Source organism: Bufo bufo, chromosome 2 (genome assembly GCF_905171765.1).
Source record: "Bufo bufo chromosome 2, aBufBuf1.1, whole genome shotgun sequence".
Lineage (NCBI taxonomy): Eukaryota > Metazoa > Chordata > Amphibia > Anura > Bufonidae > Bufo > Bufo bufo.
In genome coordinates this window covers 828136842-828158882 of record NC_053390.1, presented here as the reverse complement: position 1 = coordinate 828158882, position 22041 = coordinate 828136842, and the positions used below count along the sequence as shown (strand labels likewise).

The window sequence follows — 22041 nt, the reverse complement described above, 5'->3', positions numbered from 1 at the left end:
GCCCTGCCTATATAACAGACACAGCCGCACGCTCACTGCGCGCACAGCATGGCTACCAAAGTGGAGATGAGAGTCAATGGCCACCAAGACCACATGGCAGCAGCCAGGGAACACGTCCTGGCCGTCACCCGAAATTACATCTCCCACCCCAGACTCTGTAAGTACCTGACATGTCCTAGAACTACAAGTCCCAGCAATCCCTGACAGTGCCTCTCACTGTGTAACTAGTAGACTATCTGCACAGGCAAAAACTGCACTCATTTACTGATGATCTGGGAGATTGTTATATAGTCAGTGTATCTAAGCCTACGATGTGTGATACTGTCTGGTGTATCTAAGCCTATAACGTGTGATACTGTCTAGTGTATGTAAGCCTGTCATGTGTGATACTGTCTAGTGTATCTAAACCTGTCATGTGCAATACTGTCTAGTGTATCTAAGCTTATAACGTGTGATACTGTCTGGTGTATCTAAGCCTATAACGTGTGATACTGTCTAGTGTATGTAAGCCTATAATGTGTGATACTGTCTAGTGTATCTAAGCCTATAATGTGTGATACTGTCTAGTGTATCTAAGCCTATAATGTGTGATACTGTCTGGTGTATCTAAACCTGTCATGTGCAATACTGTCTAGTGTATCTAAGCTTATAACGTGTGATACTGTCTGGTGTATCTAAGCCTATAACGTGTGATACTGTCTAGTGTATGTAAGCCTATAATGTGTGATACTGTCTAGTGTATCTAAGCCTATAATGTGTGATACTGTCTGGTGTATCTAAGCCAATAACGTGTGATACTGTCTAGTGTATGTAAGCCTATAACGTGTGATACTGTCTAGTGTATCTAAGCCTATAACGTGTGATACTGTCTAGTGTATTTCAGCCTACCATGTGTGATACTGTCTGGTGTATCTAAGCCTATAACGTGTGATACTCTCTAGTGTATGTAAGCCTGTCATGTGTGATACTGTCTAGTGTATCTAAGCCTGTCATGTGCAATACTGTCTAGTGTATCTCAGCCTATCATGTGAGATACTGTCTGGTGTATCTCAGCCTATCATGTGTGATACTGTCTAGTTGTATCTCAGCCTATCATGTGTGATACTGTCTGGTGTATCTCAGCCTATCATGTGTGATACTGTCTAGTGTATCTCAGCCTATCATGTGTGATACTGTCTAGTTGTATCTCAGCCTATCATGTGTGATACTGTCTGGTGTATCTCAGCCTATCATGTGTGATACTGTCTAGTGTATGTAAGCCTATAATGTGTGATACTGTCTAGTGTATCTCAGCCTATAATGTGTGATACTGTCTAGTGTATCTCAGCCTATCATGTGTGATACTGTCTAGTGTATCTCAGCCTATCATGTGTGATTCAGTCCGGTGTATCTCAGCCTATCCTGTGCAGACAATGCCCCATGACCTGCCATATAATTCTGGGCTAATATCTGTGGGGGTTGGGGGCCACCTGTGGTCCTGGCCTGGCACCAGGGGGCTGAGGTCAGCGGCTCCCCCATCAGGCCGGAATGGAAGTTGGCAGCAGTTTGCTATTCATTAGCGGGGCTGGGGGTGAAGTAATTCCAGCATCTCACCATCTGGTCATTAGCTGCGGGGGCAGCGGTCAGCTCCGCATAATTAGAGCAGCCACACAATTAGCATCTTGTCTACACCTCGCAGCAATCAGAGCGCCCTCCCTGCCCAAACACCCCCAGACCCCTCATCTGGCCAGCAAGAGAGGCTGATAGACGGATGGATAGATAGATAGATAGATAGATAGATAGATAGATAGATAGATAGATAGATAGATAGATAGATAGATAGATAGATACTATAAAGAAAAGACAGAAAGCAAATCCTCCCAGACCATTGGCTCTAGGTCCAAGTATCAAAAAGGCAAAAAGGGGACAGCACTCCAAGTCAGGGGAATGGTGGTGGACCTGTTTTTATTCACCCTAGATAGATGATGGAAGGAAGATAGATATGAGATAGATATGAGATAAATAGATAGATATTTTCTTTTCTTTGTTCTTAGTGGCATTTTGGTCACTTCAGATTCCTCCTGGCCATTCTTGAGACATAAAGAATTTGGGGGACTCGGGGCGGGGTCCATGCAGCTGTGTTACTTGTTTCCTGGATGATCTCAAGCAGACCTGATTCCATGTGACATAATTCTTATAGGAGTATGGGGTCCCGCGGCTCATGGCTTCTCCTCTATCACATACCATGCCTGATGGTGTGAAAATGATTAGCAGCTCATTACTGCGCCTCAGCTCTCTGCTTCATCAAACCTGATTGTTCTCCTCGAAACATCTTCCTTTTCATCTTCTTTCGGCTGTTCATAGCTTGATCTGGCCATAACCTAGACATCTTTGGATGGCCAAACGGGACGACTTAGACCATTTTCTGGTTACCATTGGCCCCCCTTTCTTGACTTTAAAGAACGTGACAAATGCGGTCCATACTACTGTGGTCAGCTTTGGTCATCAATAGTTCCCAATTTGTTAGGGACTGAAGACCCTATCCTTCTACTCAAGGGATTCATCTTCTACAATAAAAGGGTTCCCTACAGTTTTGTTGGATTTGACATGGAAATTCACACCAGTTCTGACCACAGTCTGTATCCCATGCATCCGAATGGGTTTTCCACAACTCTGTTCTCATGCAGTGGGAATTTTCCATGCAGATTGTTGGTGGTCCTAGGGATTTTTCATGGCTTCCACAGAGAAGAGAGTCTCCTTGGCTGAAATTTGAGGGTCAACCTAGGATTTGGGCCTGTACCCCCTGGTTTGAAAGGCGCAACAGTTTTAGATCTCCATTCAGCTCTGTTTAACTGATGGAGATAGCTGAGTACAGAGCGCTTGAGGTCTTGGTCTTTAGGACTCTGTGTTTTTGTGCATTACATGGACAGCCTAAGTACCTGATCACTGGAGGTCCCAGCAGTAGGACATGATGGGATCCGCTTATCATCAGGTAACCTATCTAGCAAGAAAGACTTGACTTGTAATTGTCCCATCCAGAGGGTCTCATGTGAGGTGCCTTGTGAGTGGCTGCTCTAAAGTCATGGCTTGACCCAGTAATGATCTTCAGGTATAAGCATGGTAAAAGTGTTCTTCATCTGATGAAAGTAATCATCAACCATACCTGAGGTCACACTCCCGACTTTGTGGACACTTTCATACTCTTGCAGGCATCCAGTGATATACTCAATTGGCTAACTGTAGATATGGTCCAAGTTAAATAGGGTAAATGTGAACAAAGCTCTGGGTCCAGGTAGATTACACCCAAGAGTGCATTAAGAGCTCAGTTCAGTCATTGCTGTGGTTGTGGCTGTGGATTCTCTAGGTACTGGTACAGTGCCAAGTGATTGACGCAAGGCAAACGTGGTGCCCATATTCAAAAAAGGATCAGGTCCTCCACAGGTAATTATAGGCTTATTGGCTTGGAAAGTATAGTTTGTAATTGGATTGAAAACTGGCTGAAGGACCGTGTCCAGAGAGTTGTGGTCAATGATTCCTATTCAGAATGGTCCCAGGTTATAAGTGGTGACCCCAAGGTTCAGTGCTGGGCCCTTTATTATTAAATTTATTTATTAATGATATCGAGGATTGGATTGATAGCACCATTTCTATATTTGCAGATGACACTAAGCTATGTAGAACTGTACAGTTTATGGAAGATGTCCACACACAACAAGTTGACTTGAACACTTTGAGTGATTGGGCATCAACTTGGCAAATGAGGTTCAATGTGGCTAAATGTAAAGTTCTGCATCTTGGTAGTAATAATCTCCGTGCTTCATATGTCCTAGGGGATGTAACACTGGGAGAGTCACTTATAGAGAAGGATTTGGGTGTCCTTGTGGATGGTAGATTAAATTACAGCATACAATGTCAATCAGCTGCTTCTAAGGCCACCAGGATATTGTCATGCATTAAACGAGGCATGGACTCGCGGGGCAGGGATGTAATATTACAACTTTACAAAGCGCTGGTGCGGCCTCATCTGGAATATGCAGTTCAGTTCTGGGCACTAGTCCATAGAAAGGATGCCCTGGAGCTGGAGAGAGTACAGAGGAGAGCGACTAAACTGATAAGGGGCATGGAGAGTCTTGGTTATGAAGAAAGATTAAAATAATTGAATTTATTTAGTCTGGAGAAGAGACGTCTAAGAGGGGACATGATTGACCTATACAAATATATAAATGGGCCATACAAAATATACGGCGAAAAGCTGTTCCATGTAAAATGTGCTCAAAAGACAAGGGGACACTGCCTCCGACTGAAGAGGAAAAAGTTCAGTCTCCAGAAGCATCAAAGCTTCTTTACTGTGAGAACTGTGAATTTGTGGAACAGACTTCCTCAGGACGTGGTCACAGCAGGAGCAGTGGACAGTTTCAAAAAGAGTTTAGACAAATTCTTAAAAGTAAAAAACATTAATGCCTATGAAAACGTGTAGAAATCTGAGTCTCACTTCCTTCTGGGATTCGCGTCCCCAACTATCCCTTGGTTGAACTTGATGGACGTATGTCTTTTTTCAACCGTATTAACTATGTAAGGCATCTGGGAGATCTTCTGCAATTGAGAGCTTAGGGAAATGGAGAACTATGTAAATAATGGCAGTAATCCCTAAACTCCTAATACTTCTCCAGATACTTGAGGACCTGGTGGCACGATCCCAGGACTCTGCAGCTCCTCAGGACAATCCTGGTCTTTGCTCTGGCTTTAGTATAGGGATATTGTGTGGATCCCAGTCCCCATCCACATCAATGTCCACATATAACCTGGCTTGACTTTGCTGTGTTGTGATTTATGAAGACATTAATGAGGATAGTGACTATTGGGAGGACAGAGGGCTCCAGTCATAGGACAAGCATCTTCTAGTCTGTACTTAAAAGCGTAAAAAGAAGAACTATAATTTCCGAAAAAATAAAGTTGTCCTTAGTTGAACACATGTCACCTACACACCTAGCACTAATATTGGATGAATCAATATTTCCCGAGAACACAGGATGTCACCAGGTGACCTGTAAATACCAGTCATCCTGAGATTAAATTACATCAATCTTAGGAGCCAGAGACCAATGATAATAGCAGAATGTAAGACGCTTCGCACTGGTCACAGACACCTATTCTTGTCACGTCATAGCTTGATGATCTAGTGTAGGCCTGTAATCTGCTGGATGATGGTGTTCTTCAACATATATCTCTCCCTGGTTCTGCCATTCTTTCCAATCCCAGCATAGCCTAGGACTGAAGATGACTGTAGGAATCTACTTGTCTGGTCTGGGGTCTATACATTTATACATTTTTTTGGGGGTATGGTGCATATTCATACTTGACAATGCTTCCAGAATGCCTGGGAAAGTCCCAGTTGAATGGGCGATGTCCCAGACTCCTGTAGAAGCTGGTATATCGCCCATGTGCCCCGCATATTAATGTATCCTTATTTGCTTTCATCTGCTACTTTGTGTTGCCACAGACAATGTCCTGACACTGAACGGGGGTCTGTAAACAGAAGGGGTCTGGTCTGTTGTGCAGGTGGTCATATGCACACTCGCTAGGTCATCTACAATTTCTATGAGACTCCCAAAGGGGGGTTTCTCGACTTCCAGAGCAGGTGGTATATGTCCTACATGCCCCACATACACAATTTTCCTCGTTTCTATGCTTTCCTCTGCTCCTGGGTGTTGATACGGACAATTTCATAATACTGAGCAAATGTCTTTAACTGGAAGGGATTTGTAAACAGGAGAGGTAAGTTCTTGAGACTATAAACCATGGGGTCTGGGGGCTGTAAACACATCCCTAGGGAGGATTCTGGACTGTATTATTTGGAGGGACTGGTCCAGTTCTGTATTATTTAGGGGTTCTGATCTAAAGTTGTTGTTTTTTTATGAGGTTAGGTCTGGTTTCTGTATTTGGGGGGTGGGGTGATAGTAGGAGATCTTAGCTAATGGAGAACCCAGACCAGAAGTCTGGAAGAATGTGTTTAGGGGATCAGTTATGATATTAATTGACCACAATGTTTACACTAGACTATGGACTGACTGCAGGATTTACACCAGACTATAGACTGGATGACTGCTGCATTTACACTAGATTGTGGACTGACTGCAAAGTTTACACTAGACTATGGACCGATGGCAGTGTTTACACCAGACTATGGACTGACTGCAGGATTTACACCAGACTATGGACTGGATGACTGCTGCATTTACATTAGATTGTGGACTGACTGCAAAGTTTACACTAGAATATGGACTGACCGCAGTGGTTACGCTAGGCTATGGACTGACGGACCGCAGCGTTTAAACCAGACTATGGACTGATTGACCGCAGAGTTTACACTAGACTATGGACTGACTGACTGCAGCGTTTACACCAGACTAAGGACTGGCTGACCTCAGCGTTTACACTAGAATATGGATTGACTTACCGCAGGGTTTATACCAGACTATGGACTGACTGACCTCAGGGTTTACACTAGACTATGGACTGACATAGTCTGGTAGACATTAATGAGGGCATTCAGAAAATATAATGTCAGGGGCATTAGGATAGGACATAAATGTTTGATCAGTCCATAGTCTTGTGTAAACTCTACAGTCAGTCCATAGTCTGGTGTAAACTCTACAGTCAGTCCATAGTCTGGTGTAAACTCAACAGTCAGTCCATAGTCTAGTGTAAACGCTACAGTTAGTACACAGTCTGGTGTAAACACTAGAGTTAGTACACAGTCTGGTGTAAACACTACAGTCAGTCCATAGTCTGGTGTAAACTCCACAGTCAGTCCACAGTCTGGTGTAAACTCTACAGTTAGTACACAGTCTGGTGTAAACTCTACAGTTAGTACACAGTCTGGTGTAAACTCTACAGTTAGTACACAGTCTGGTGTAAACTCTATAGTTAGTACACAGTCTGGTGTAAACACTGCAGTCAGTCCACAGTCTGGTGTAAACTCTACAGTTAGTACACAGTCTGGTGTAAACTCTACAGTTAGTACACAGTCTGGTGTAAACTCTTCAGTTAGTACACAGTCTGGTGTAAACTCTACAGTTAGTACACAGTCTGCTGTAAATGCTACAGTTAGTACACAGTCTGGTGTAAACACTACAGTTAGTACACAGTCTGGTGTAAACTCTACAGTTAGTACACAGTCTGGTGTAAACTCTACAGTTAGTCCACAGTCTGGTGTAAACGCTACAGTCAGTCCACAGTCTGGTGTAAACTCTACAGTCAGTCCACAGTCTGGTGTAAACACTACAGTCAGTCCACAGTCTGGTGTAAACACTGCAGTCGGTCCACAGTCTGGTGTAAACACTACAGTCAGTCCACAGTCTGGTGTAAACACTACAGTCAGTCCACAGTCTGGTGTAAACACTACAGTCAGTCCACAGTCTGGTGTAAACACTACAGTCGGTCCACAGTCTGGTGTAAACACTGCAGTCAGTCCACAGTCTGGTGTAAACTCTACAGTCAGTCCACAGTCTGGTGTAAACACTACAGTCAGTCCACAGTCTGGTGTAAACACTACAGTCGGTCCACAGTCTGGTGTAAACACTGCAGTCAGTCCACAGTCTGGTGTAAACTCTACAGTCAGTCCACAGTCTGGTGTAAACGCTACAGTCAGTCCACAGTCTGGTGTAAACACTGCAGTCGGTCCACAGTCTGGTGTAAACACTGCAGTCAGTCCACAGTCTGGTGTAAACTCTACAGTCAGTCCACAGTCTGGTGTAAACACTACAGTTAGTCCACAGTCTGGTGTAAACGCTACAGTTAGTCCACAGTCTGGTGTAAACGCTACAGTTAGTCCACAGTCTGGTGTAAACACTGCAGTCAGTCCATAGTCTGGCGTAAACTCTACAGTTACAAACCAACAGAAAAATGGCGTGGTGTTAAACAGGCAGGAAGTGCTCAAACCCACATGCAGTTGTGCATATATATATATACAGGGGAGCAAATCCTGCATTTGTAGCCCGTTGCTAATGGCGATCCCCAGCAAAAATGCATACAGTGGAGGATGCCCGCAGCGGACCACAAGTACCACAATAGACATCCTACACAAGATAGCAATTATGTGGATGTCATAACCAATATAACAATATAATAACATTTGCAAAGACAGGTGCACTTTGCGGTCTTACTAAACCCTCATACTAATGTTAAAATTTAGAGATTAGCCAACATATCCTATTGTGGAGGACATGTCTGAGCCCGAGCAACGTGCCAAGGTTTCTCAAGTAGCTCGGATCCTAACACTTACCTACCTGTGCCATATGGGCAATATCAGGGGCCAGTGGGCGAATTACAGGAGCGTAAGGTCCCACTCATAGCCAACTCACTAGTTACCTCCAGCATGTAGCGATTCTTGAAATGGAAGGAGTGAAGAGTCTGCGAGTCCCACTCAAGACTGGCTGATATCACCCAGGCCTCACTATAAGTCGGACCTTATGCTCCTGTAATTCTAACACTCACCAACTATTGCCCATACGGCACAGGTAGGTGAGTGTTAGGTCCCGAGCTACTTGAGAAACCTTGGCGCGGTGCTCGGGCTCAGACATGTCCTCCACAGTAGGATATGTTGGTTAATCTTTAAATTTTAACATCAGTATGAGCAGTGTCGGACTGGGGTACCTAGGGCCCACCAGTAAAATGTATTATGGGGGCCCACCGTACAGACACATTCAAATATAGTAATCTAACATGTTTTTTATATATGCTAAAAAATGTTTTTTCTATGAACACTGGCTGGTGGAGGAGCTGTACATTGAATACATATATGTAGTGCAGTAGGTCTACTGTGTTATGTGCCACTAGTGCAGGGCGTGGGAGACTAGGGGCCCACCTTGCTTAGGGGCCCCCCGGGGGATTCACCTGTACCCCTGTGGGCCAGTCCGAGCCTGAGTATGAGGGTTTAGTAAGACCGCAGAGTGCACCTGTCTTTGTAAATGTTATTATATTGTTAGCCCACAGTCTGGTGTAAACTCTACATCAGTCTATAGTCCGGTGTAAACACTGAGGTCAGTCAGTCCATAGTCTGGTGTAAACACTAAGGTCAGTCAGTCCATAGTCTGGTGTAAACACTGATGTCAGTCAGTCTATAGTCCGGTGTAAACACTGAGGTCAGTCAGTCCATAGTCCGGTGTAAACACTGATGTCAGTCAGTCTATAGTCCGGTGTAAACACTGAGGTCAGTCAGTCCATAGTCTGGTGTAAACTCTACAGTCAGTCCATAGTCCGGTGTAAACACTGCGGTCAGTCAGTCCATAGTCCGGTGTAAACACTGCGGTCAGTCAGTCCATAGTCTGGTGTAAACTCTACATCAGTCCATAGTCTGGTGTAAACACTGAGGTCAGTCAGTCCATAGTCTGGTGTAAACACTGAGGTCAGTCAGTCCATAGTCTGGTGTAAACACTAAGGTCAGTCAGTCCATAGTCTGGTGTAAACACTAAGGTCAGTCAGTCCATAGTCTGGTGTAAACACTGAGGTCAGTCAGTCCATAGTCTGGTGTAAACTCTACAGTCAGTCCATAGTCCGGTGTAAACACTGCGGTCAGTCAGTCCATAGTCCGGTGTAAACACTGCGGTCAGTCAGTCCATAGTCCGGTGTAAACACTGCGGTCAGTCAGTCCATAGTCTGGTGTAAACTCTACATCAGTCTATAGTCCGGTGTAAACACTGAGGTCAGTCAGTCCATAATCTAGTGTAAACGGTGTAATCAGTCCATAGTCTGGTGTAAACATACCGCAGGTACTCCCTCATTCATGCACTTGACACCAGTTAGGCCCCATTCACACATCCGCAATTTTGTTCCGCATTTTGCGGAACGGAATTGCGGACCCATTCATTTCTATGGGGCCGCCCGATGTGCGGCCCGGAACCGGAAATACGGACCCGCACTTCCGGGTCCGCATTTCCGTTCCTGAAAAAAATAGAACATGTCCTATTCTTGTCCAAGAATAGGAATATTCTATTAGTGCCGGCGATGTGCGGTCTGCAAAATGCGGAAGGCACATTGCCGGTGTCCGTGTTTTGCGGATCCGCGGATCCGCAAAACACACACGGACATCTGAATGGAGCCTTAGCGGTGGACCTCCTGGCGTCCCAATGTGTCCAAACTGAGGTTGCTCTTCATTTCCAGCATTCAGCATCGATACTTGTAGGAAGTCTCATGCTGATTATGGAAAGAACACCCCCCCCCCCCCTTCCCCAGCAGTACAGAGGATATGAGCATCCTAGCAAACAATTGCAAAAAGCTGTGCATTACATCTGAGCACATCACTACGCTCAGGCCTGGCCACATTATCATGTGTGAATTCCACTGCCGGAGAGCCGCTACCCGTAATGCTCTGCACCAGCAGATAAAATTGGCTGCCTGGCATCTGTCCACAGAGGAGCCATCCCTTGTCTCTCATTTCCCTGTACATCAAAGTCATTGCTTTCTGGCACCTTCCCGAATTGCTGCCTTTGAGGCGTCTCCCACTCCCACTTGGCTCATTTTCTTGGCTTGGCAGCTCCGTGAATTGGCAGCCAGTCCCCAGCCCGGCTTTTGTCTCTTCCCCAGCAAAAATTTTCCAGCTGGAGCGAGAGCGGAGCGGCTGACGACTCGGCCTGTGCTTGTTCAGCTATTTTGTCATCACAGAGCTGCGCAGTCGTCACTGTGTGCTGCCTGGTATACCGGAGGTGTTAAGATATGTGCGCATTTATCTGATGTCCATACGGTCACTGCCTTCAAGTCCCCCAAATTTCTCACCATTTAGATGCAATGCTAGAAAAAACCCTCAACAGCCTGCAAAGCTCCTCACAACCACTGGGTGGCCACCTGGAGACACATATAGAGTAAATGTCTCCCGACAGAGTATCGGGATTTATCAAGACAAGGGGAAAGGTATAGGACACTTCTGTGGGCGTGCACTGAAAACATTCCCTATTTCCACATCTATCCTGCCCCCGTTTCTGCTCGTCTGTGTCCATGCCCCATAACAGGACATATGGACAGGGGCTTTCTTTATTGACAACCCTTTTAAAACATATAACTGTGGCGGCCTGTAACTGCCACTAGTGTGTGAATTGTGCACACAATGACGATTCTCTTCAGGGCAGTAAAGACAAAATTTCTGCTATTTTTTTGTGTAAAACTTTTAGACTGTGCCCTTCTCAGTAAGGATACTTTCACACTGGAGTCTTTACTGGATCCGGCAGAGTTGAGCAAAATGCTTCCGTTACTGATAATACAACCGTCTGCATCCGGCATGAACGGATCCGGTTGTATTATCTTTAACATAGCCAAGACGGGTCCGTCATGAACTCTATTAAAAGTCAATGGGGGACGGATCCGTTTTCTTTTGTGTCTGAGAAAACGGATCCGTCCCCGTTGACTTGCATTGGGGGTCATGCCGGATCTGTCTTGCTCCGCAAACGGAAAGGACGGAAAGCAAACATGTTGCGGTTTGCTCTCCGGTATGAGAACGCAACTAAACGGAACGGAATTGTCACCACCAGATCTGTGAGAAGGTCTGTTAGACGTTCTTCGCTACCTCTTGCACGACGTTCTTTGTTTTGGTTTCACTTTGTCATCTCCTTTCCTTCTCCCAGCTGTCACCTATTTGCACTGATTGTCTCCCTTTTTATTCCCTCCCATACTGCCTCACTTTGCGGTTTATACTTCTTCCTGGATTGTCTTCACTGCTGGAGGCTGCTTCTCCTGATTCCTCAGATAAGTCCTTTTCCTTTATTTGTGTTTCCTTGCTGGCTTGATTGTAGGTGACCCTGACTCCGTCCGTATTAAGTGCAGGGAGCCGGTGGTCGTGTCCCCTCACTATTATAGGGTTTTCAGGTGTTACATAGTATAAGGTACGTGGGCATGCCATCGTCTACCATAAAGACCTTTGCATGGGCATAGCAGTCAGGGAGAGCTCTAGGGGTTTTATAGGGATCACCCATATGCTCCTTAGTTTGGGATCAAGCCAGTCGGATGTTTATTGATAAGTTCCAGCTTTCTGCAACACCATCCGTGACAGGAATGCATTTTGGAGCACTCCGTTCTGTTCAGTTCAGTTTTGTCGCCATTGGGGACAAAACTGAAGCGTTTTTTTTCCAGTATTGAGCCCCTGCGACGGATCTCAATACCGGAAAACTAGAACGCTAGTGTGAAAGTAGCCTTAACTGCAGTCACCTTACAAACTTTTAGGAAGTTTTTTTGTGGGTTTTTTTTTGCACGCACAGTTTGCATCTTTTCGCTGTAAGGCTGTTGATACATTTGTCCAGCTCCCCCTAGTGGTGACATGAGGTGGTGAGAATTCCAATATTTATATATGAGCAGGGGATTTGGAGCTCTGTATCAGAAGGGAGATAAAGATGGACTAATCAGTGAACATTCGCCATATAAAAGGGGTGATCCGGTTTGTGCCGCGTTCCCTAGTGGAAGCCACCTCCGGGATCAGCCTGGGGTTAGAACCCACAGTGCATGCGGGAGTCTGAATCAGTCGCCACAGCGCTAGTAAGAGAATCAGACTCGCGCATGCGCAACGAGTTCTTGATTTATGGTAATGACTGCCCCAACGGAACATGGCACAACCCGGATAACCCCTTTACGGAAGAACACTTCTGTATCAACTCTTGCCAAGATGGCCGACAACTACTAAGATAAACCCTTGTCAAATATCAATCTACATGTATCTGACTGCTCTTTCTCCCATAGCTCCGCCGGTGTGTCAGTTTGAACTGTTCTAGCGTTCCCTTCATGAACCGGGGATGAGCAGAACTGACCAACTTCTTTCTGACTTGAGACTGGAGACACTGGGTGGTCCTAGTCAGTCTGTTCCTAAGCCTGGTCATTTAGGGGACCTGTTGGAGCTCTTGGACCACGATGCTGCTGCAGATACGTTTTTTTGGCACACGTAGGTGATGCCATTAGAACCATTTTAAAAAAAAAAAGCGTCCTCCTGTTCCTCCTGTACCGCAAAGTCCGAAACAAAGGACACACAAATGGGACAGCAACAAAAGAAGCAGCGACACTTGCAAATTAATCTTTTCCTGCAAGTGAAAAGCCCGATGAAGTATCGGCGGTTGTGTCTGTCTTGCCAAGGCCTCACTGCCCCCCCCCCCCCACCTTTTGTTTCGCTCCTGTCTCTCTTCACGCTCGGTCAGCTCCGGCCTTTCTATAGGTCTTTCTTCTTCTCGCTCACATGACTGTGCAGGTGTGTATGGGAACCCCGAGCTCCAGGCTTAATTAGTGGCATAGCATGAGATTCCCTGCCGGGCTTTTCACAGGGGCCGCTGGCTGCGGATAGGCCGCTTGGCTTGTCACCACCGCTCCCGGCTGACACATCGCACAATGGCTCTGGTGCAAAGGGCAGAGGAGAGAGCGGAAAAGCTACCAACTTCCAGGGACCCTCCCAAGCTTCCTACGGGCTACTTCTCGGGGTCTACCGCTCGGGACCACGGCCAAGGTGTCCTGAGAAATGTAGGAATAACCGAGGATCTTTATCACTAGGGCACGGGTGTCGGAGACCGGCCAATCACAGGAAATCCCACCAGGGCCCCTTAGGCCTCATGCACTCGACCGTTGTGTGTTTTGCGGTCTGCAAACTGCGGATCTGCAAAACACGTATGGCGTCCGCGTGCGCTCTGCAATTTGCGGAACTGCGCGGTCAGCCATTAATATAACTGCCTATTCTCAGCATCCGAGCCGCCAAAACTGCTTCTTGGATGCGGACCAAAACAACAGTTGTGTCCATGAGGCCTTACTGTGCACTGGAGGGGCCCAGCCCTGCCAATAGGGGCCACAGTGTCAATAAAGCCTCAGTGAGATGAATGGATAAAGACGCTGAACCTCAAGAATAAACACATATGAAGATAGAAGCTTCTACTAAATTATCTCTATTATCTATCATCTATTATCTATTATCTATTATCTATCTATTATCTGTTATTTATCTATTATCTATCTATTATCTATCTATTATCTATCTATTATCTATTATCTATCTATCTATTATCTATCTATTATCTATTATCTATTATCTATCTATTATCTATCTATTATCTGTTATTTATCTATTATCTATCTATTATCTATTATCTATCTATTATCTATCTATTATCTATTATCTGTTATTTATCTATTATCTATCTATTATCTATCTATTATCTATTATCTATTATCTATCTATTATCTATTATCTATCTATTATCTGTTATTTATCTATTATCTATTATCTATCTATTATCTATCTATTATCTATCTATTATCTATCTATTATCTATCTATCTATTATCTATCTATTATCTATTATCTATCTATCTATTATCTATCTATTATCTATTATCTATCTATTATCTATCTATTATCTATCTATTATCTATTATCTATCTATTATCTATCTATCTATCTATCTATCTATCTATCTATCTATCTATTATCTATTATCTATTATCTATCTATTATCTATTATCTATTATCTATTATTTATCTATTATCTATCTATTATCTATCTATTATCTGTCTATTATCTATCTATTATCTATCTATCTATTTTCTATCTATCTATTATCTATCTATTATCTATTATCTATTATCTATCTAGTATCTATCTATTATCTATTATCTATCTATTATCTATCTATTATCTATTATCTATCTATTATCTATCTATCTATTATCTATCTATTATCTATCTATCTATCTATTATCTATTATCTATCTATCTATTATCTATCTATTATCTATCTATTATCTATTATCTATCTATTATCTATCTATCTATCTATCTATTATCTATCTATTATCTATCTATTATCTATTATCTATCTATTATCTATTATCTATTATTTATCTATTATCTATCTATTATCTATCTATTATCTATCTATTATCTATTATCTATCTATTATCTATCTATTATCTATCTATCTATCTATTATCTATCTATTATCTATCTATTATCTATTATCTATCTATTATCTATCTATCTATTATCTATCTATTATCTATTATCTATCTATTATCTATCTATCTATCTATCTATTATCTATTATCTATCTATCTATTATCTATCTATCTATCTATCTATTATCTATTATCTATATATTATCTATCTATTATCTATTATCTATTATCTATCTATTATCTATTATCTATCTATCTATCTATCTATCTATCTATCTATTATCTATCTATTATCTATCTATCTATTATCTATCTATCTATCTATTATCTATTATCTATTATCTATCTATCTATCTATCTATATATTATCTATCTATTATCTATCTATTATCTATTATCTATCTATTATCTATTATCTATCTATTATCTATTATCTATCTATTATCTATCTATTATCTATCTATTATCTATCTATTATCTATCTATTATCTATTATCTATTATCTATCATCTATTATCTATCTATTTATCTATCTATTATCTATCTATTATCTATTATCTATCTATCTATTATCTATTATCTATTATCTATCTATATATCTATTATCTATTATCTATCTATATATCTATTATCTATCTATCTATCTATCTATATATCTCTCCCAGTCGTGGGTTAATGAGGCCTTATTCTGGCGGTGACTCCATGTGACAGGCGCGGTGATATTCGCAGGGTCAGGTTGAAAGACTTGTTCTCTGCACAGATTCGCCCGTCACTTTCCCCGCTCCGCAGCCCACCCACACACTGCATTTTTCCGAAGAATGAGGCAGAATTGTCTGCGCCCCGTCCTCCGTCCCTCTCAGGCTTCTGCATTGTCCGGGAATTCTGTACAATCGGGACATTATTATTATTATTATCTTATGTTATAAGAAATGTCATTTATTTTACATCATTTCTCCCGATAACAACTTTTTCATCTCTTTTCACTTTCTTAAGTCTCCTTGTTTTTTTTGGTTTTTTTAAGGCAAATTAATAGGAAATCGTTCTAAAGTAAAATAGGTAATAAAATAAACACAGAATAACAAAATGTTTTTATAAGATCGTTATTTTAGATTTTTTTTTCTTATTTTTTCATTACTAAGACGAAAATAATAAGAATTTTACTGCCCAGCAGAATCTTTATTGTAAGATTTGGACAGAAGGGGCAAGAAATTCACAAATCTGCTCCGCAAGTCACGACGACTACTATTATTAATACCATACAGGAGAAAAAAGTCATAAAAATATTTGAAATTCAAAAAATCTCCCTGTATTCCGATGATAGTTTACTTCTCAGGTGAGATTACCAAAATAATTTTTCTGCCATTAACCGGTGCAGAAATGAAACCATCTATAGTTTAATGTATGTTTCAATATCTCTGCTTGCTGTCAGAGAACCCACTCGTTTCCATTCAGAGGCCGCACATTCGGTACCTATTCAGTCCTGCTCTCAGCTGAGACCTGATACAGCCTGAACTCTAGACTGATACATTGTAACAAACGCCCAGACAGAAGTGTGCAGCTGCCGAGCATTGCCTTAGGACCAGCTGTCTACGGTGCTTGCAGCTCTGAATGCAAAAACAAGTGTTTTCGTTTACTGACAGCAAGCAGATATCTTGAAAATGGTGAAGAATTGGAAAACACTGGGATAAATTTGTTAAGAACCGCGCATCATCAGCCAGTCCGAATCTGATGTGCACCACAAAGTGAAATCGACACGTGGACTGGCGGAAATATGTCAGACTGACTAGGCCGCGCCCTCTCAGCAAAGCCCCGCCCACTTTTCTGAGTCATGCGTGAGCGGCGGAAAATTCCCAAACGTTGCAAATTTGGCGGAAGTGGCTTGCACGACAAATGTGCGCCCTTTTTGAGTCCAAAAAATGGACACAAACGCAATCATTAAGCTTTTATTTATTTAAAAATATGAGCAAAAAAAATCGACTAAACTATCGTGAAATGATAAGCATAAAAATGCAATAAAATCAAACAATAGTAAAATGTAATAAATTATAAGGAAACTGCAACACGAAAATATAATAAAATCAGAGAATAACAAAATCCAATCAGTAAAAATGAAATTATTAATATAAAAATATAATAAAATCAAACAATAATAAAATGTAATAAAGTATAAGGAAACTGCAACATAAAAATATAATAAAATCAATCAATAATAAAATTATAAATACAAAAATATAATAAAATCAAACATCAATAAAATCTGCTAAAAAGTATAATTAAGTCAAACAGCAAGAAAATCTAATAAATGATATTGAAATCCTAGACGTAAAAATATGATGAAATCAAACAATAAACGATCATGAAATCATAGCATAAAAATATATTACAATCAAACACTACTATTAAATATTACAAAATTGTAACCTACAAATTTTATAAAATCAAACAGTAATGAAATATATTAAAATGTAATGAAAGCATAACCTAAAAAACATAAAATATAACACTACAGAGGTCAAGAAAAGTAATAAAATCAGTCCGTAGAAATATAATAACAAAAATAATGGAATCCATTGTAATATAATAAAATGAAGAAATAAAAATAATAAACACCTGAAAAGGTAAAGAAAGGATGTACTAAATCTCTACACATTTTTATAATGATTTTTTATCTTTTTTGCAGGCTACCGGACGGTGTGCGCTGTTAACGGGCCGTTGGTGGTGCTGGACAACGTAAAGGTCTGTAGACGGCGCGGCGTTGGGGGTGGATCGGTATAGACCAGAGTGAAGCTGATACTTCCCCGTAATAATAAAAAATAATCTTCTATGAACAAATATCCTCCAAAAAGAAACTCGAAAAAAATGCAGAATCTTTGAGGGTCTCTGCTCCTCTAGGGGGTCCGTAATACGTTCTATAGGGCTACGCCTCCGAGCACTGCCGTCCGTCATATACATTAAGCATGAGACCAATAGATCTACGTATGCCGCCATATCCCTTCAATATATTGAAAACAACATAAAAATGTGTCCTTAAAACCTTCCGGGTTTTACATTTCCTGTGTAAAGTTATACAGTTTATTTGGTTTTCTATACACGGGTGGAAGCAGGAGCAGAGCTGTGACTACTACTCAAAAAAAGCTGGTCTTAAAGGGGTTAACCCGTGAAAAAAATTCTGTAGTTTTTAAACCAGCACCAGGATCTGACTACTTCTGTAATTTCAAAAATTAAAATGTGGTATAGCCGGTGAGTTATATAATAAAATGTATCTGTATAGCGCCACCCGCTGTTTGTTCTTTCCCTTATGTCTTTGTCCACCTCACATCGGTGGGTGTGCAGGCTCAGTTCCATCCTTGGACTGCCTCCTGAGGTGTGATAGGGAGAAAGAGCTGCAGCAGAAAGGACATTCCCCCTGAGCTGCAGCAGAAAAGACACTCCCCCCTGAGCGGCAGCAGAAAGGACACTCCCCCCTGAGCTGCAGCAGAAAAGACACTCCCCCCTGAGCTGCAGCAAAAAGGACACTCCCCCTGAGCTGCAGCAGAAAAGACACTCCCCCCTGAGCTGCAGCAGAAAAGACACTCCCCCCTGAGCGGCAGCAGAAAGGACACTCCCCCCTGAGCTGCAGCAGAAAGAACACTCCCCCCTGAGCTGCAGCAGAAAGGACACTCCCCCTGAGCTGCAGCAGAAAGGACACCCCCCCCCCGAGCTGCAGCAGAAAGAACACTCCCCCTGAGCTGCAGCAGAAAGGACACTCCCCCTGAGCTGCAGAAGAAAGGACACTCCCCTCTGAGCTGCAGCAGAAAGAACACTCCCCCTGAGCTGCAGCAGAAAGGACACTCTTCCTGAGGTGCAGCAGAAAGGACACTCTCCCTGAGCTGCAGCAGAAAGGACACTCTCCCTGAGCTGCAGCAGAAAGGACACTCCCCCTGAGCTGCAGCAGAAAGGACACTCCCCCTGAGCTGCAGCAGAAAGGACACTCTCCCTGAGCTGCAGCAGAAAGGACACTATCCCTGAGCTGCAGCAGAAAGGACACTCCCCCTGAGGTGCAGCAGAAAGGACACTCCTCCTGAGCTATCAGCTTGATATAGATCTAGCCGAGCTATTGGAGCAATGAACTGGGAGATCTCTGGATCGCTGTGAGGTACAGGGCTGGTTCTGATTTTCATGTCTTACATTATTCATGGGAGAACCCCCCTTTATCCGGGCGGATAGCGGTCAGCATGCTTTCTACATGATATTGCATAGGGCGTGTGCTGATATGACTTTAGGTTGGGACAGGGGTGCAGACGGGGGTGGCAGGTCGGACTTTCACCTGTGCACCCCCGGTATAAAAAACCAAAGGATACTTTATTCCCAAGAAGAAGAAAAAAGACATAGTCAAAGATATCACAAGAAGATTAAAAACATAAAAAAAATGAAATCCAAAATTCAGAAGAGTCACAAAAATAACGCGCCAACCGAAAACCGGATAAGAGAAGAAACCAAGGGATAGAAAGGGAAGATAAATGAGGGGATATAAAAACACACGATATAAAGTGAGTGCAAAATATCGAAAAAGAAGCAAGTAATGGTGAGTTAGGGCGCTTTCCCACGTGCGTCAACGTTTTCCGGTATTGAGTTCCGTCCTCGGGGCTCAATACCGGAAAATAACGGTATATCAGTTTTATCCTAATGCATTCTGAATGGAGAGCGATCCGATCAGGACGCATCAGTTCAGTCCTTTTACGGTATTTGGACGGAGAAAAAACCTCAGCACGCTGCCGTTTTCTCTCCGGCCAAAAATCCTGAACACTTGCCGGAATTTTCCCCCCAATTGTAATGTATTAGTGCCGCATTAGTGCAATAAAAGTGTGAAAGTACCCTAAGAGGAGAAAAATATCCCAAATACCTCGAGGAAGGAGGTATATAAAAACATAACAAAAAAATAAATAAATAAATAAAGCACATGAAGAAGTGAAGGAGGAAAATTAGGCTAAAGGAGCGGTCCAAGACTGCAGACAGCGGCCACCGCCCCCAGTCTATCTAATATCTATGTAGAACTAGAAGTAGCAGCACACCACTATATGCACTAAGACACAAGACCCTATACTTATATATAGTGCACATAGTGGTGTGCTGCTACTTCTAGCTTCACATGTATAATAGCCATGGTAGATATCTCTCTAGGATAGGGGGCGGCAGGCAGGACAGTAACCTAGGTGCGGGGGTGACTCCAGGTATAAGTGAGGTTTGGTGAGCGCAGGGCGCAGCACTTTCTCCCCTCTGAAGCTATTGCTGACACAATATACAGTAAGTGCCTGGAATTTGCACCCTTGGGTGGGTGACATTGTCAGGACAGGTGGTTCTGTATAGTAAACACCTGAGGCGGGTGGCGGCGGTCGGGTCTGTTGACATCACAGTGAGTCGTGTTGTGAGTGAACACAGGAGCCCAGGACAAGCGGTGTTTGTACTCGCCACACTGCACAACCTCAGGGAACGCACCAACAATTGTGTGCACGCCCCGAATCAGAGAAAGGATACCGCATTCTCAAAAAGACATAGATATCACAAGAAGATTAAAAAACATCTAATAGAAAGAGAAATCTAAAATTCCGCGAGGGGTCACAAAAATAACGCGCCGACCCAAGACCAGAGAAGAGAAAAACAGACGAATGACACATGAAGAGGTAGGAAGAGAAGAGAAATGTGGTGATGAAACGACTAAAGTGAATGCAAAATGATGGTGTGTAAGAGGAGAAAAAGATCCCAAATACCTCGAGCAAGGAAGTATGTAAAAAGAAAGCACATGAGAAGAGGCAGGAGGTGTAAAGTAACAAAATAGGCATCACCGCCCCGCTGCTGCCATGTCCTCAACGTGTCGATGTGATGTCATCACCGCTCCAGTCACCGCCCCGCTGCTGCCATGTCCTCAACGTGTCGATGTGATGTCATCACCGCTCCAGCCACCGCCCCGCTGCTGCCATGTCCTCAACGTGTCGATGTGATGTCATCACCGCTCCAGCCACCGCCCCGCTGCTGCCATGTCCTCAACGTGTCGATGTGATGTCATCACCGCTCCAGCCACCGCCCCGCTGCTGCCATGTCCTCAACGTGTCGATGTGATGTCATCACCGCTCCAGCCACCGCCCCGCTGCTGCCATGTCCTCAACGTGTCGATGTGATGTCATCACCGCTCCAGTCGCCGCCCCGCTGCTGCCATGTCCTCAACGTGTCGATGTGATGTCATCACCGCTCCAGCCGCCGCCCCGCTGCTGCCATGTCCTCAACGTGTCGATGTGACGTCATCACTGCTCCAGCCACCGCCCAGCTGCTGCCATGTCCTCAACGTGTCGATGTGATGTCATCACTGCTCCAGTCGCCGCCCCACTGCTGCCATGTCCTCAACGTGTCGATGTGATGTCATCACCGCTCCAGCCCCCGCCCAGCTGCTGCCATGTCCTCAACGTGTCGATGTGATGTCATCACTGCTCCAGCCACCGCCCAGCTGCTGCCATGTCCTCAACGTGTCGATGTGATGTCATCACTGCTCCAGCCACCGCCCCTCTGCTGCCATGTCCTCAACGTGTCGATGTGATGTCATCACCGCTCCAGTCACCGCCCCGCTGCTGCCATGTCCTCAACGTGTCGATGTGATGTCATCACCGCTCCAGCCACCGCCCCGCTGCTGCCATGTCCTCAACGTGTCGATGTGATGTCATCACCGCTCCAGCCACCGCCCCGCTGCTGCCATGTCCTCAACGTGTCGATGTGATGTCATCACCGCTCCAGCCACCGCCCCGCTGCTGCCATGTCCTCAACGTGTCGATGTGATGTCATCACCGCTCCAGCCACCGCCCCGCTGCTGCCATGTCCTCAACGTGTCGATGTGATGTCATCACCGCTCCAGTCGCCGCCCCGCTGCTGCCATGTCCTCAACGTGTCGATGTGATGTCATCACCGCTCCAGCCGCCGCCCCGCTGCTGCCATGTCCTCAACGTGTCGATGTGATGTCATCACTGCTCCAGCCACCGCCCAGCTGCTGCCATGTCCTCAACGTGTCGATGTGATGTCATCACTGCTCCAGTCGCCGCCCCACTGCTGCCATGTCCTCAACGTGTCGATGTGATGTCATCACCGCTCCAGCCACCGCCCCGCTGCTGCCATGTCCTCAACGTGTCG

The 22041-nt window shown here is 43.9% G+C and overlaps 1 protein-coding gene across 1 annotated transcript in view; it reads left to right on the top strand.

The window, feature by feature from the left end:
• Nucleotides 1-22041, top strand: part of ATP6V1B1 (ATPase H+ transporting V1 subunit B1) — a 78624-nt gene continuing 56583 nt past the window's right edge. The window contains exons 1-2 of the mRNA XM_040419366.1: nucleotides 1-157; nucleotides 17570-17625. Of these exons, the coding sequence (XP_040275300.1) occupies nucleotides 49-157; nucleotides 17570-17625 (165 nt within the window). The 5' untranslated portion in view covers nucleotides 1-48. The remainder of the gene's footprint in view (nucleotides 158-17569; nucleotides 17626-22041) is intronic.